Genomic DNA, 17,274 nt, shown 5'->3' on the forward strand with positions numbered 1-17,274 from the left:
ACCTTTCTTCTTCCCATTGTTGGACTTCATGAGGTTTCTGTAAGCTCGGTCCTCAGATTTCCCAAGGCCCCTCTGGTTTGAAGCTCTGCATTTGACTATGTCAGACGCTCCCCCTAGTTTAATATCATCTGTACTTTTACTGAGGGTGTCCTCTGTGTCATCTGTGTTGTTGATGAGGGTGTTGAACAAGATGGGCCCCTGGCCTGGCCCCTAGATCACTCTGCTCATTGCCAGCTGACCGGTCATTAATCACTACCTTTTCACGCAACAGTCCACTCAATTCTCAGCCCACCTAGCTGTCCATGCATCTGGTCCATAGCTCCTCCATTTCCAAATGAGAATGCTGTGGGAGTCAGTGTCAGAAGCCTTGCTGGAGTCATGGTATGTCACGTCCACCACTCCCCTTGCCCACAGAAAACAGTCGTGTTATACTGGTTAAGCACAATTTGCTGTTGGGAAACCCGTATTGACTGTTCCTGTTTGCCTTCTTGTCCTTCAAATGTTTGTGCGTGAAGAGGACGTGCTCCGTGGCCCTAACAGGGCTGGGGAAGGGCTGACTCTCCTTCCCTTCTCAAAGGCGTCACATTCGGGACCAGTTGCAGGGACCTTCCAAATCACCCTGATTTCCCCTAGGGAATAGACGGCAGCCTCGCGATCGCTTCAGCAGCTCCCTCAGCCCCCTGTGCTGAATCCCACTGGGCCTGTGGACCTGGATGCGCAGCTCTTCTTAGAAGTCCCTAACCTGTTGCTTCCCCACTACTCGCTGCCTGTCTTATATTGTCCACTGCACTCCAAGGCCTGGGAGCACGCTTCGTCCATGAACACTGAGACATAAAGCGAAGTTACGCATTTTGGTCATGTCTGTAGTGTCCATGGCTGATTTTTCATCAGCAGACTCGCATTTTCCCTGAACTTCCTTTTGGTGCCAGTGTACCACTACAAGATGTCCTTGTTCTGCTTAATGTCTTTTGATCGTCTTTGCTCCAGCTGGGCTTTGGCCTTCCTGATATTGTCCCTAGTGCTTGAGCAATGGTTTTATTGTTTTGGTGCCTGTCACTGTTTCTCCTTCTTGCGTGTGCTCTTTGCATTTTAGGTCATTAAGAAGCTTGCTACCTTATCAAGCAAGCCTTCTGCAAAAATACCCAGTCTTCCTAAACAACAGGGTTGGTGGGTTGTTCCTGAGATCTCAAAATTTTGTCTTGGAAAACCACCACCCCCTTCTCTTTGGGCTGCTTCTGAGGAAGCTGAAGTCTGTCCTGAACCTCAGGATCCTAGCTCTGCACTCACCTTTCAAGCCTTCCTCCGGATGCTCAATGCAGCCATCTCGCAGTTGCTGCTGCCCTGTGACCACGTTCACCACCAGTTTTTCCCTATTGGTGAGCAGCAAGTTAAGCAGAAGGTCACCTCTAGCAGCCCTCTCCGGTGTTTGTGTTAGGAAATTGTCACCAGCGGTCTGGGAGCCTCCTGGATTTCCTGGCCAGTGATCCGTTGCCTTCCCAGCAGATGCCTGGACAGTCGAAATCCCAGAGAGGATGAGGGCTTGCGAGACGTCCACTAGCTGTTTATGGACGACCTCACCCACCACCTCCTCTCGGGCAGTGGTAACAGACCCAGCGTCCCTCCTGCTCCTAGCCTAGATCCGGAGGCTCCCAGAAGGCGTCTGTGCTCCCACACTGCAGCTCTGTGCAGTTGGGAGCTCCATCATGTGGAGACACCTCCCTTCCCTGCCTGTCCTTCCTGAACAGCCTGTAGGCACGTCCTGATCAACGCATGCTGTCCCAAGTCTCTGAGTCTGACCACATCATAGCCCTGTGACCGCAGCAGGACATGCAGTTCTTCATGTTTGCTGTCCACGCTCTGTGAACCTGAGGAAAGCCTCCAAACACCCGGTGCTCTGGACAAGAAAATGAGTGTTGCCCTGTGGACCTTTACTGGCATACCTCCTCCATACCTTCCTCTCTTATCTCTGGCTTAGGTCCCCGTTCTCTGATGACCTTAGTTTAAAACCCTTCTCTCCACAGCAACAAGCGTGGTCTCAAAGGTGTTCTTCCCTCTTGTAGTTACACAGGGTCTTTCTCTTCCTAGTAGTCTTCCATCATCTTCCCGTGAGGCACCAGGATGAAGGAAGCTGAATGGTAGCTGGCAGCATCAGCTGCATAGCCAGGCATCAGTCTGGCAGACATGCGCGCTCCACAGTGGGTATCTCCTTCAGCCAGAAGAGTTTTTGGGATCAGACTGTGCTGAGAACATAGCTGGAACACTCTTGCTGTGTCTCCATCGCCCTTAACCCCAAAGCCCTGCAGTCGCCTTTGAGCTGCTCAGTGTTTTTCCTGGATGCATCACTGTCACCCACCTGGATGAGCAACAAGGGGTAGCAGTCAGCGGGGCAGAGGAGTCCCAACATCCTTCCACAACACCACCAATCCAGGCCCTGGGGCAGGCAGCAAACCTGCCAGGGGAGTAGTGCTGGCTGGCACGTGGTGTCTTTGTCCCATGTCTGGTGGCAGCCGTTCCCGTGACAATAACGTGAGCTAGGGTAGAGAGCAAAAGCCCTAATATGGTTCTTCACTTTTTGCCAGCACAAAGTCACCTGTCAGAACCGCTGAAGGTTGTTAGCCAAGGTGGCCTCTGAATTGTATCTGGCTTCTTTCCCGAGTTTTGTTCTTCCAGGGCAGAGCTCTCTCCATTTTAAATGCATTTTGTTCTTCTTTATCCATTTGACAAAATCTGTTAGGAAGACCCCAGCACCTCTAGCATTCTGCAGCAGAGGTGTCTGAGAAGGCAGTACCCGAGTGCAGAGACCGTCTTACTGGAGAGCAGTGCAGGGCAAGATTCTGGTAGCCGAGGTGGAGGTGCCAGCAACGCTCCAGGCACATTTCAGTAGGGCTCAGGTGTCCTCCAGGCTGCCTTTGGGAAGCGTCTCCATTCCTGAATTCGGTGCATACCACCCTTAACGTCATTGCCGGTGCTGCGACCTCCAGGTGAGACACAGGGCTGGGGAGAGCAGTGCTGGCACCTCCCCGGGTAGGGACTGTCTGCTGTTGTCACCTCTTCACTTTGGCGGTGCTGCGTGGCATGAACCGTTGAGTGAGGATGCACATGGGTAAGTGAATTGAAGGAGAAAAGGAGGTAACTGCTCACACGTTCCTAGGAATTTGGCGTCCAGCACACGGTCACGATGTCTTCTGGGCTCTTTCACTCGGAACGGAAAGGTTTGGCAGAACAATAGGAGTAGGTGGGCTCTACCCCTTCCTACCACGTTCAGACAGCCTGGGTCCCAAATCCTGCAGGTACTGCTAAGGCAAAGTGTCTGTGCCTGAGCCCTGGGATGTGCACTCAGCCAGAGTTCGAAAGTGCTTGCGGGCAGTGCATCTCGAAGATGCTCTGCTTATGGTAGGTAATCTGTAGAAGGCAGGGGAAGTGGCTGTGACTGTTACAGTGTCGTGTAGCTGGATGAAATGCAGTAGCACAAATGTGGTTTTTCTTGAGGGGAGGTCTCAAACTGCGCAGATTTAGGCAGTCATGCAGAGTTCAGCAGTGGGCTTCACTGGGATACCTTTGAACGAAGTGGGATTTGAATCTGGTAGCTGCTGCAGAGGGTGTCGGGGGACTGCCCCTCCGTGCCCAGCACCAGAACAAAATACATGCAGACAATCACACCGGGACGCAGTTAGTGCTCGCCCAGCTCGCTGGAGTCAGCGGGACAGCGCCAGGCTGTGAAAGTGCCACAGTTTAGGACTAGATTAGACCTATCGGGGCATGGGGTTTTGAAAATCCTACTTTAACTGACCAGGATTCAAGAGCACGGTCTGTAGTGTCTAGGCTTGTATCTTCCTCTGAGCCTGGCAGGTTTTAGATCCTTGATTTTTTTCCTTGAGGAGCCTGTAACTAGTGATGTAGACAAGAGCCTTTGTACGTGCACTTCCATTTTATACATACATTGTGCATGTGTGTGTATACGCACAGGACTTATGGACAGTAAATACAAATATGGATATAAATTTGTGGATATTTTCATTATTTAGCTCTGCATGATCCAGTCATACAAAAGCATTGTTAGAAGAAAAGAAAATTGCAATTAACTATCGACTTGGGATCTCACTGCCAAAACAGCGGGATGCGTAGGGCAGCGCGAAGGTTCCTGGGGCGGTGTTTGTGCTGGTACTGAAGAGACCCCACCAGTCACCTTCCCTTACGGGTAAGGGGAAAACCTGCTACGGCAGAGGTTAGTTCAAGAGGGGAACATTTGCTGAATGTCTCTTCTGCCTCTAGTGAAATATCGTTGCTGTGAGATAATGTAATCGAGTATTAATTTCATTTGACAGATTAAATAAAAGAATTGATGGCTCCAATAAAAACGTGCAGGTGGAGCAGCAGATCTGGCGGTCGGGCTCTGGCCGTGCTTATCACGTGCAGAGCACGTCAGCAACTGTGCGTGTCTCCTGGGGAGGAAAGAGTGCCATTTTTCTGAACCTCAGATTTTGATATTTGGGAACATAAATTTTACATAATTAACAAAATCTGAGGGTTATTTGAGGACATGCTGCTAAATGCAGTCCAAAAATCAGGGGGGAAAAATCTGCTGGGCAAGACATCACCCACTTCAGTGAGATAATGAAGGAGCAGTTAAATATTACTTACAGACACATGTATCCCCTTCTTACTGGAAAGGTTAGCAAGTAAGGGAGAAGGAAATGTGGTTAATTTGAGCTAAAATGTGTAGGAGGTTGATAAGGGGAGCCAAAGGAAATATCAAAGGCCAATACTTAAAGATAATAAGAAATTTTAGACCATTAGAAGAAAAAAAAGAGTCTGGTAGAGATCCATTTCTATATGTAAATGATAAAATTGTATATTCTGGTGCAAAAAAAAAAAAGGCAGAAATGTTCTGTTCTGAGTTTGGAACAAATCAGGAGGATGTATCTATCCATATGATGTGCTTGGAACAGAAAGTTTCCCAGCTGTAACCAAGGAGAAAGTGAGATAGTATTTGCTAAAAATAAACATACTCAAATTAACAGGCTTGAATAACATATACCCAAGTGTCTAAAAGAGCCTAGCTGAGGAGTTGTCTGAGCCACTGATGGTAATACCTCAAAATCTTGCTAATCTATGAAATTTCGAAGAGTTGGTAGAGGGCTGTTGCTATTCTAATATTCTGAGGGTATAAAATAGGTGATTTGGGAAACTGTAGCTTGTTTAGCTCAGCATCAATGCTGGGTAAAATAATGAAGCAATTAATTTGGAGCACAATCAACAAAGTATTAGAGAATGAAAATGCAATTAATATCATACAGCGTGGTTCCATGGAAGGTGGAAGCAAACGTGCTCTCTTTTCTTGACAGCATCATAGGACTGGTTAAAGCGAGGGCTGTGTTTATGCGGTATGTTTTGACTTCCTTAATAACCATGTGACTTGTGTATAAATAACCTTACAGTAAATGGAATTAACGGGACGAACGTGGCGTAGAAGCATTGCAAAGTCACGCAGGGGCACATTTCAGAAAGCAGCTGCTGAGGGGCAGGTACCAGCGTGTGGGGCCATCACCAGCAAGGCTTCTTTACAATTTTTGATCCCCGCAGCTCAACACTTCTATCAGTGTTTCAAAATAGTGACAAAACCCCATGGTTGTAGGATTGCAGGTATCACAAACACCGGGGAATGGCTGACAGTGAAGGAACTGCTGCGGAACGATCTGGCTTTCCTGATGAAGCAGCCATGTTCCAGCAGCCCGTGCAAGGTGACGTCTCTGCAAGCAAAGAATGTAGGTTACAGGATATGGAATTACCCTGGAAAAATGTAATTCAGCAAAGGGCATGGGTTTCTCCAAGATAATTGTGTTAATGTTAGTTGATTGCGTAGGATGTGGCAGAGAGATTTTGTATATGTAAAGGACAAACTTCCAGAGTTACGTGAACTCGCATATTCTGGTTGCAGCTTTGGAAGACCGCTAAAACATCACTTCGTGCAAGTCAGACATTCGCACCGCAGGGTGAATCTGGCGTTACTGAGTGGAATTCTAAAAGGGCCTCAGAGTGATTCACGAGCTGAAAAAAGGTTTGAGGCTTAAGGAGTCCATCTTGCTCAGCATATTGAAGCAGGGCTGATGAGGGCAATAGCTCTGGTGTGTGGGTATTTAATTCCATCGCCCGGCTTGGAGGGAGACAGCTCATTGCAGATCTCAGTGCATGTACAGAAGATCCCCTGGATAACCACAGTCATGGATTTTAGTGAAATCCCATTTCCAACATTTCTGCACTAGTACGTCCTATGCCCAGAGAATGAGATTGCCTGAGAGAGAGGTGGGAAAGAGAGTTTAGAGCTCAGGTTCTCGGAAGGAGCATCTTGGGATCTGGATAATCTTGCAGCCTTTCTCCAGTTTGAGTGCTTTGAGATGCTGAAAGGGTGAAGTTGGCAATCAGAAATCCAGAGAGCTCCACTCTCTGGAGTGACGTACGGGTTTGCTCCTGTTGGTGAAGATTTACCCCCAAAGCCCCTGAGTTTTGCGTAGTGGTCTGTGCATATCCTGATTGATGGACCCGTCGTTCTTCTGGTAGATGTCCATAACGGAGCTCTGCAGCAGGACAAACTTATTTCAGGCTTCAGAGCTTGCATTCCTCTAAGTAACTTCTTATTCCTGGGAACGTGCGTGATTCAGGTGATTCATTGCCAGGTCAGGCTTCTTGTGTACAGACAGACACCGCATAATGAAGGTATGGACAGATACCACATAATGCCTGGTTCTTTCAGACTTCCCTCAGAACTCAGCCCTTCTAATTTTCTGATAATACTGCGCATTTCTCAAAGCTGCTTCTCACTGGTTAACATCATTTGGGTAATGAAGTGTCCAGAATGGACCACAGCATGCTTGCTGAAGCTGCAGGGATGGTACCTTTATCCTCCTTCAAAGTCAAGCACTGCATTGTCATAGCTTTGGATACCGATCACCATTAAAGGATTCCTTCCTTGCACGGGGACAGAGTTTTCTGTTCTCTTTTTCCCGCAGCCTGACTTTAGCTGGGAACATTTTGTTTGTCCCAGCACTGCTAGCACCATGCTGGGGACTGCACAAATGTACCATTGGTCTCCTCATAGGTGGCATCTCCTCGAGGAGGAAGTTCTCTCATGCTTTAGAATAGCCAGATGTGCTGAACCCAGGTCACAGCCCAGGACTCTGACCAGCTGCTTTTAGATATTCCACACGTGGTGGGTTCAGTGTTTTACACCAAATTCACTTATTTGAAGTTATTTAACATTACACAGTATTTTGATTTAGCAGAGTGGTGCAGCAATGTACTTATATTAAGTGCCAATATAAATCACGCTTGGCAGAGTATAGCAGATGCAGTATACAGCTGAATCTCCATACAGATGTGATTCTTGTTACCAGTCTCTATAATCTGCTCACCATCACGACACTGGCTGTACCCAGTCACCTCAAAGGCATAAGTGGGTTGACACCAGCTCAAGCCCGTTGCTGTCTTTGAGTTCTTTCTGTTTGTTGTTCGGTTTTATATTTTCTGTTGGGCTAATTCGCTTACACAGTCCTTCTCCCCATTCTGGTCTTGCTAACTCAGGAAGACTTCTGCGCTCTTCTCATTAATTCAAGGATGACGTTACAGAGCTGGTTGACCCACTCAGCTGGTACAGCCAGTTGATCCACTCACCTGGCGCAGCTGGATGATCCACTCAGCTGCTGTAGCCGCTTGATCTAAAACAAAGACTGTCCCTGGCCCCCTTGGTGTTGAGATCGGTTCAGCTTTCATTGCAACAGCTCTGGTCAGTCGCTCCCTACGTTCTTCCCTGAGCATCAAGAGCACATAGCCCTTGCCTGTCTCTTCAGAGCTTTCTTCTGCTGTAGGGGTTCGTTGGCCAGTCACAAGGGGGGAAGTATTAGTACTATTACTCAAGTCACATAAGAGCTCATCTGGAGTAATATCCACCGCCGTAGAAATCTGTGTTCAAGATGAATTCAGGCTGGAACAGGAGCATAGAAAAGCTACTGAGATGATCAGGAGAACGGGACATTATCTCCTGTGACGACTACTAAAGCTTCATATCCTTATCAGCTTGCTGGGAGGGATCAGGCAGTGTATGAAATGTCCCACTGGCCCAGACTGATGGTCCATTAGCCCAGTTCCCTGTCCTTGACAGTGGCATTACAAGATGCCAGTCATTTGTGCGTCATTTGGCTACTCAGAAGATAGTTGCAGCAGTTTATAATGCCCAGACTTCGACATATTGTCTTCACATTCCTATATATGTTCTTTTCTGTTTTGTAGACACTTTCTGCATGATTTGACTCTTGATCTATTGTCTCCTTCCAGGCCAAAAGCATATCTCCAAGAGCAGGGCGTCCTCTTCAGGCAGTTGTGTCCAAGAAACTGGAAGTTTTTCTTTCTTGCTGGATCAAAACCAGTCAAGTTTCCACCACTGCCTGCCTGATCTTTCTCATTCCAACACCTCCCCCTTTGAGGGCCAGCAATCGTTTGGAGTGCTTAGTTCAAGGGGCAGGACTCCCAGCCGCTGGTCTTCTTGAAGACTCATCTCTGCACTTCATAGACTGGGACCAAAACCTGATTTTTGTGTGTGTGTCTCAGGCAATTCCCCTGCGTTGCTCTAATGTCGTCAGACAGCCCCAGGCTGTCTGTGTGACAGGGATCCTCCGTGCATGGGTCTGCTCAGAGAGATGAAACAGTTTGCTTTGTTCATTTTGCTGCCTCCTCTTTTCATGTCTAAGTGCTTTTCTTCCTCCTGTGGGAGATGGTATTGTGCTCCTGAGAGCGCAGCTCTGACGTTTCCTTACTGCTGAAGGTGGGGGATGGCGTGGCTGAGATCCTCTCCCCGTTCGGCGGATCAGCAGCATCGTCGAACCGCAGCCGCTGTTCCCTCTCGGGCACCTTACGCCCGGGGTCTCTGGCTGTTGCGGCCTCCCCTGGCAGCCCTTCGGTAGGCTGCAGGTGCTGGTGTTGGGTCTCCCTCCCCGCTGTGGAACAGCATCTCCAGCCACTGGTTTGCTCACCGCTGATGAGAGCTCACCTCCCTGGAGGTTATAAACCCAGCTTCGGTGCCAGGCTCTGGGATCTCGGTACACGCGGTTTATCGTGCCATATTGACTCAGCGCAGCTTTGAAGCTGAAAAAGAGCTGAAAATCTTCACACAATCTTCTCGGTGAGCTAACCTGTTTATCAGATGTGTTCTTCTCTTTGTATTTTTAGTTTTTCAAGAGCAACTGTTAGAGAAACTTTGCTCGGATGAGTGTTCAGCCAAAGCGTGCAGTTGCAGAGTTCTGTAGTTCATTTTCTTGGGTGTCACCAGGAACCAGGGGTGAATCAGGATTTCGTATTTTTCAGAAATTGGGTTTTTTTCCCCAGCATTCTTGCATAGTACAAGCAGCTGTCTGACCAGTCTCCCCTGTGGTCAGCTTTACTGTATAACATCCATTCTTGACCTCCTATGTTATTTTAGCCTCTTGACTGCTTTTTTTATCTGCTTTCTGCAAGACGCCTTTCCTGCTGGTCAGGTGGAGCTGCAGTGTCCTGGGTTTTGAGCACCTGCATGGTTTTACTCCATGTTTCACAGAAAAGGCCTGGCAAAGTGGGACCGATACTGTGAGGTTGTCACTGAAGGACCTTTAATGTGCTGTTCCCTCTGTTTTAAACAGCAGCAGAGATGTTATTTTTTCCTGTAGGCCAAATTACTCACATTCACACTCCAGCGAGTGCAGACTTTGTAACCTAACCCAACCCGCACGTTTCTGGCCAGTTTGGTTGTGGCTTTGGGTTGACGTCCTCCTGGCCAAGGGTGTTTCAGAGAGTCACAGGGTCAAGTCGGCGGCCCCGGGCAAGCGTGGCACTGAGACTCTCTGCACTTACTGGCCAGCGTCATGTTTTTCTTGTCTTTCATGGCTGGCCCTTAGCGTGCTTTGTAAAGCCGGTGTTGCTCTCACCGCTGCTGCTTTGTCACACTCTGGGCAGTCCAGGAGTGCCAGCGGCAGATGAAGTTGCACAAGACAGGCTAAGCTGCCCTCTTACGGCTTTTGTAGGAGTTGTCCATCTATGGGCACGTTTGAAACACGTTGGGCAAAAAGCTGTCCGACCACGTTGGTACCTTTTCCTCATGCTGGATCTCACCAAGTTATAATCAATTGAAAATCAACATTTTCCATCTGTTACTTGACTGTCGGCAAAAACACCAGCAGTCTGCCAGAACACCAACAGGATGCGGTGCTCGGGTCATGCTTCTGCCGGGCAATGCCACAGCAGTCGGTGCTCTCTCCCTGGAGACCACGTACCCCGGCTTGTGCCGCCGGGATGGAGCAGAGGGAGCAGGTCCTGCCTTTCCGGCCCGCAGGGTCAAAACCTCCCACTCCTGCTTCTCTGCATTCGAGTAACCTAAAAAATCTGAACTGCTGCCCATTTGGGTGGACAAGTTCGGGTGATTAAAAATGAAACAGAAAGCACAGGCATGTTCTGTCAGTAGTTCTGTTCTTTATTTGGAAGGGGGCAGGGTGATGGTCATGTGTCACATGCAGATGATGAAATGCTTTGCAAGCCGTTAGTAACTGAAGCTGTAAGCATCCTCCAGGTGGTAATTTTTCAGTATTTGCGTTGTGTAATTGTATGATGCTGGGGCAGTGCCAGGAGAGTGGCAGAGTGCTGGCGTTCGGAAGGGGCAAGGGGATGAGCCAGTTTATTATAAACCTGTGGGTCTGATACCAGTTGCTGGCAAAAAATAAACAATCAGATACTGTAGGCAGTTGATAAAGAGTTAAAGAGTAGAATAAAATTACCAGCAGAAGACCTCACAAAACAAATTTCATTTCATTCTTTGAGGTGTCAGATTTGTTTGTTAAAGGTAACTTAAGATGTAATAGATTTTGTTCACCGCCGTATAACTTCCCCATAACATATGGGGAACAAAATAACATTACAAAAGCCGCGGCGTACAAAACCAGCAGAGCGCCTGGGAAGTGGTTCACAAATTTGCCAGATGACGGGTCTTGGCAGGTACCTGTCAGCGAGGAGCCGTCGCTGGCCGGGGTGCCTAGTGGGTCTCTCCAGGACCTGGCTCAAGACCTGATGCTGCTCGGTGATTTCATACGCGTTCTAGAAATGAGCCCGAAATCACGGCTCATAAATCACAGAAGCGCAGGGGGCCCGCGGGCTGCGGTGCCGGGGATGCGCCGCGCAGCCCTGGGCTCTGCTCTGCGACGGCGCTGGGGAAAACTAAAGGGCTTGCAAAGACAAACTGCTGAAGTGGTTTGGGATCAGGAGGAAACACAGGATAACCGTGCTCCGGGGTTCAATCCATCCCATCCAGTTCGTCCAAAAAAAAGATTAAGAGGTGATTTAACTAGAGTAGGCTGGTAATTTCATCGAAATCAAATTTTCTGAGGAAAACGTGTGTTTTCATGCAAATTGAATAATTATTGAATCAATTATAATCAAAATTGAATCAAATGAGTACTTGAATATTTGAAATAAAATGATGGTTTCAGAAGCTTTGCATCTTAGCAAATGTTGATGTTCCGTTTCAGAATTTAGTTTAACCCCTTTTTTCAGTTTTATATTTTTTACAGTTTTTCATAGAAAACAGCACTATGGCTCACGTATTGCAAATGTTATAACCTACATACTCTTAATTATTTAAACAACAGTTCAGTCTACCCTAAAGATGAAACATCTCCAGCTGGAGTTGAAACACATAAACCCCACACGTTCTTGAAATGCCGAAGTTTCCGGCATCCAGGACAGTTCTGCATTTCAGTGCGTCGTGCTTGTGATCGCTGTGGCGCAGGGCCGGTGCCGGTAGTGAGGGAGGTGGGACTGTGCGTGAGGAAGGGTAGCACTAGAGCCTGTGACGGAAAACGGATTTCTTGATAGTAATATAGGAATGCTTTGGGTTTTTTTAAGCGATGGGAATTACTAAATATTTGGAGCAAACCTGCAGAGGAAGGGCAGAATTCTCCATCTCCTGGTGTCTTTGAGACCTGTAGTCGGTGGCATGCAACAGCTTAGCTGTAATGTTTCTGGTCTTGAACTTAGGTGATGAAATTAATGTTGCATGGACAACCTAAATCCTGTCATTACCCGTCTTTTGAATGCTCCACTCCTGGAAACATAAATAGGGACGTAAGTAGTAACATAAGTGCTTCTATAGTTATTGCCCACAGATAATCACTTGTCTGTTATTTGCCATCAGTTGTTATCTTACACCTAGAGTAGCAGAGTCCTGGAGTACGCAGCACATTTCAAAAGTGAGTGCCAAAGTGTGCAAACACGTCTGGTTCTTTTACAAAGCGGGTAACTGAGCGGCAGAAGTTGAAACCCGTCTTTCCAGCAGTGAAGCATCTGAGCTGCAGCATCCTCATCCCCGTTACACCCCAACCTCAGTTACCCAAAGCGAGGGTCCATCTGTTAATGCCCCGTGGAGACCCTGATGTTCCTTGCTACTTGTTAGATAGCCACGGTTGCATTTTCCAGTTTATTTCTTGGTTTTGTGTCTTAGAGATTGCCTAGACTGCCATCACAGCCCAGTGCTTGTTGTCCAAGAAACTAATAGGTTGTGCTATCGCTAAAAACGATGACAGGAATGAGCTTCAGCACGTGCCCTGTAGACCCCTGGAAGGAGTCGACCAGCGTGTCGATAGCTGGGGGAGCAGATAAGTGTCTCCGTCTGTACAGCACGGGTTGCTGCTGGTGGGGACAGGGCGGCTGAGCTGTTTGGGACAGTCCCTCTGCACGCCGCCCTGCACGGGTGCCTCTGCTCTTCCCGCGCCTCTTGCAGGCCTGCGGCACAGCTCGAGACCTGCAGGTCCAGGAGCCTCCCCTGTGGTTGCCCAGTGCGCAGGCAGAACTGGGAAATGCCCATTTTTAGTGATCTGCCTTGACGGCCCAGGGGGAGGTCCAGCTCTTGCCGCCGGGCTGCAGCCCTGATGTGCACCGCTTTGTGCTGGCCTGTTGCAGGTTCCTCAGCGTCTCCAGAAGGTTGAGGTCGCTGATAGGTGACATCCCACAGGGACAGCTTAAATACGAAATGTGCTAGGCTGTAAAAACGGATGCTGCGATGCAAAATCATCTGGTTTTGTGGCCTGACGTCCATCGGTGTTGCCCTCTGCCCGCTCTCTTTGTGACAGCCAGCCTTTACACTGCTCTCTTCTGTTTGTGTCCTAGGTGAATGGTGTCAACGTGGTGAAGGTGGGGCACAAGCAGGTGGTCTCCTTGATCCGGCAAGGGGGGAACCACCTGGTGATGAAGGTTGTTTCCGTCAGCCGCAAGCCAGAGTCAGAAGAAGTTGTTCGGAAGAAGGGTAGGTGTGGAGTCCCGTGGTTCTCTGAGCAGGGTGTTGCGTCGCATAAATGTGAGCAGACGTGCAGAAGCCCGTGGGTCTGCCGGGAGGAGCCCGATATGGGTGGACGGCCGTGAGGCTGCCGAGCTGCAGCTGGTGAGGAAGGAGGGTACCGCGAGGGGAAGACCTGCCCATCCCGGCACAGAAACCTCCGCGCACGCTGTGCTGCCACAGCGGGACGTGCCGGCGCCCGGCAGCTGCGGCTGGGAGCAGTGCAGGGGGGACAGGAACGGCGGTCGGGTGGAGGGGCTGCGGCAGAGCGCTGCCGCTGACGCTGGGGAAGGCCGGCACAGCCGGCAGCTGCCGGCCAGGCCTCCTGCAGGTCCCGTCCGCGGCCAGGCTGCAGGACACCGGCAGCTCTGTTCTCACACCCGAGCTGTGCGTGCTCAGCGAAGGCTGGAGCCGGCTCCTCCTCGGGAACAGAGCTGCTTCTGGGCCTGCAGCCGTGGTGCCAGCGGCAGGCTGTGCTGGAGAGCAGAGACCGCCGCTGCCGGAGGGGGTCGTGGTGGGGACCTGCCCCTGCTTCGGGGGCGTGGGGGTTGTGGTGGGGAACCGGCCCCGCCGTGTGAGGGGGTGTGATGGGGAGCTGCCCCTGCTAAGCGTGGGGCTGTCAGGGTGGAGAACTGTCCCTGTGGGGACATGGGGGTGTCGGGGTGGAGGACGGTGCCTATAGGAGTGCGGGGGGTGCCAGGGTGGAGGACGGTGCCTGTAGGAGTGCGGGGGGTGCCAGCGTGGAGCCTGTCCTCTCTCGGGAATGCTGTGGCTGGGAACTGCCCCATGGGCTGGGAGCTCCTGGGGGCACGGCCAGTCCTGCGGCTGCCAGCCGTGTGTGGGACTTGCCCTCGCTCAGGGGAGGGCAGGTGGCCGTGGGGCCCCAGAAGGCTCCGGGCCTTCGCCCCGTCGTCCCCAGGCCCCGAGGGCAGAGCCGAGACCCTCGGCCAGAGGTGGGGCTGGGGGGGGAGCTTGGTGGGGGGCTGATGGGGTAGGGCCAGCGGGGCAGGGCAGCCCTCAGGGTGGGGGCATCCGGCTGAGGAGGGCAGGGGCACATCTGGAGGGCAGCTGGATGGGAGGCAGCCAGCTGTGTCCAGGGGGGACGCATCAGGGCATCCAGCTGTGGAGGGCAGGGGCACATCTGAGGCCAGCCAGCTAGGGAGGCTGGAGGCACATCTGGGAGCAGCTGGCTGCGGAGGGTAGGACCTCGCCCAGGGGCAGCCGGAGGTGGAGGGCAGGTGCCGGCGGTGGAAGGCAGGGGCAGGTCTGGGAGCAGCCGGCAGTGGAGGGCAGGGGCGCATCTGGCAGCAGCTGCCTGGAGGATGGGACCTCAGCCGCAGGCAGGCAGCTGTGGAAGGCAGGGGCACCTCTGGCAGCACGGGGCAGGCTGTCCCCGTCGCCCCCGCGCTGGGCCGCGGTGGGGGGACAGGCTGCGGGGCAGGGGCGTGTTCGGGGAGCCCAGGTCGGGGGACGGGAGGCGCGGGGGGACGGGAGCAGGGTGCTCCCGGCACAGCGCGCGGGGCGTGGGGGAGGGAGGCAGCTCTGCGCGCTGACACTCAGAGCTGTAATTATATTGTCACGGCACAAAAGCACGAGTCGTGGGAAAGGCTGAGGCTCGGGAATCGGTGCCAGTGCCGCTCGCCGCTTCTCCTGGTGCTCCCCGCCCTGCGGCCAGTGAGCAGCTGCCCGTCGCTGCCCGTCGCTGCCCGCTGCCCACTGCCCATGCCCTGGGCCCACGGAGCTGGGCGGCCGCTCTTCCAGCACAGGGTGTGGGGACCCGAGACCGGAGCCAAGTCCCCTCTGCGGGAACCCTGGCCGCTGCATGGCCAGGGGGGGGCCAGAGCCCCGTCCCCCCCGGGCTGGGGCTCGCCTCTTCCTGGGGGTGATGGAGGCCTGTGTGGGACCGGCGTTTTCTGGCTGAATCCGCCCCGTTGGGGTCTCTGATGCAGGCAGCGCCAGCAGAGCCCGAAGCTCCGGTTGCCATGGCAATGCCTGAGCGTTGAATCCAGCATTGTCAGCGAGCGAGCGCGAGGAGGAGGAGGCACCCCAAGTGAAGAGGAAGAGCCTTCAACTCGTCCCCGCTCTGGTGGGCTCATGGCATGCAGCGCCTCCGGGGCAGCCCCGCGGGCCGGCCCGGCTAGGCAGCCCCCTGGGGCAGCCCCGCGCCCCGGCACAGCACCGCGCCGCCCCGTGCCGGCCATGTGCCTCCGCTGCCCGGTGCGGAGCCGGCCGCCTCCAGCGCTTCGCTAGGGCCGCGGGAGCCTCGCCCCGTCCTGGACACGGCCGAGCCGGCAGAGGAGGGTGGGTGGGCTGTGTTTCGCTGGGGGATGCGCCGCGCTGAGGCGGGAATGAGAGACTGAGATCAGGCCTGCTGGACTTGTTTCTCCCTCCTACCCTCCACCCATGGCGTGTGCGGAGGGGAAGCAGCCATCAAAGCTGTTTGCTGAGTCCCACAGGCAGGCAGCCAGCTGCCTGAGACAGATTTAATTCGCGAGAGGCTTTCATAGCCGTAGCATCTCCGGTAGCTGCAGGGGGGCAGGCGCAGCCCGGGGACATGACTTGGACTCTCCTCCGCTGAGGGCTGTGGGAGCCTGGGCAGCGTGCACGTGCCTGCGGGAGCCACCAGCCCCTCCGCGCCGGGGCCTGCCCCGTGCCCCGGGACTGTGCTACCGAGACCATGAAGAAGTTTGCTTCCACACGCAGCCTCAATAAGATCCTGCAGCAGTGCGACTCCTCATCCCGCGAGTACGAGGAGATCCAGGCTGTGGAGAAGAAGTGGCATCTGCATCTGGCCACTCCTCGTAAGTTCCTGGACAAGAAATGCAAAATGCCGTCTCTCTTCCTTTCAGCTCCGCCGCCTCCCAAGAGAGCGCCCAGCACCACCCTGACGCTGCGTTCCAAGTCCATGACGGCCGAGCTGGAAGAGCTGGGTAAGCGGCGGCAGGGGCTCGCGCGTGCATGCGGGGATGCATGAGGAGCATGCGGGGCTGTGGCCGGAGCAGGCAGCACACTCGCCCAACGTCCGTTTTCCAGAGGGGTGCATGAGCACGAGGCAACGCGCGCACCTCCTGCGCTGAGGTTTCCGTCGTGCTTAGCGGCGTGTGGGGCACGGGGGGCTGAGGGCCCGCCGCCACCGCCGCAGGGGCACGGGAGCCCCCGGTAGAGCCGGTCCACCCCTTCAGTGCCGCCTCCCCGGAGAGGCGGCCTGGGGGAAGGACGCTGGGTGCCTCCGTGCGCTTGTGGAGAGGCTCGCCGTCCCCATGCCCCGTCCATCAGGCACCCTGCTCCTCCGGCACGCCAAACAGCCCCTTGTTTTTATTTTCCTCTACCTCCAGGCAGATACCACATGCTGTCAGATTAGCTGGCATCCCCATGGGCTGCCCTCCCCCCTTACACACACACATGCATATGCACACACGCTCACACGTTCTGCTGTCACTACAGAGCCTACCCACGTTTCCAGATGCTTTGGCATCCCAGCTTGCATCTACATGTTTTCCTATATCCTCTTAAAGCCTCTCCACCCCCACCCCGTCCTCGCTTCCAGGTACCCTGCGCTGAAGCCCCTCGGTCCTCCCATCTCTTCTGGCGACCTCGTTGAGCCCACACCTTCCCGGTGCGCTGGGCTCCCCGCAGGAGCAGCCTGCCGGCTGAGGGCCGTAGGGGTGCCAGCGTTCACACACCCTCTGAGCGGCAGTCCCTTCCCTCTCCACAGAACGATTTGCCCATTTTGCCGCGCGTCGTCCCCGGTGCGCTACAGAGGCCGCAGGGCAGCTGAGCAGGGTGCTCCGCTGGCGGTGGCAATGCTGGCACAGCCGCCGGCCAGGGAGGCTGGCTGGCAGAACGGCGGCCATGCGGCCGGCCGGGCACGGGAGGTGCAGAGGGACCCCTCCTTCTGGGGGAGCCTTCAGGGCAGCCACGCTCCAACCTGC

General features: G+C 53.2%; 1 protein-coding gene across 5 annotated transcripts in view; it reads left to right on the forward strand.

Annotated features, from left to right (window-relative positions):
• Positions 1–17,274, forward strand: part of SHANK3 (SH3 and multiple ankyrin repeat domains 3) — a 372,580-nt gene that overhangs the window by 303,977 nt on the left and 51,329 nt on the right. For all 5 annotated transcript variants that reach the window (XM_072856101.1, XM_072856081.1, XM_072856107.1 and 2 more), the window contains exons 17-18: positions 13,177–13,312; positions 16,192–16,272. In XM_072856101.1, the coding sequence (XP_072712202.1) occupies positions 13,177–13,312; positions 16,192–16,272 (217 nt within the window). The remainder of the gene's footprint in view (positions 1–13,176; positions 13,313–16,191; positions 16,273–17,274) is intronic.

Source organism: Ciconia boyciana, chromosome 1, assembly GCF_034638445.1.
Source record: "Ciconia boyciana chromosome 1, ASM3463844v1, whole genome shotgun sequence".
Taxonomy (NCBI): Eukaryota; Metazoa; Chordata; class Aves; order Ciconiiformes; family Ciconiidae; genus Ciconia; species Ciconia boyciana.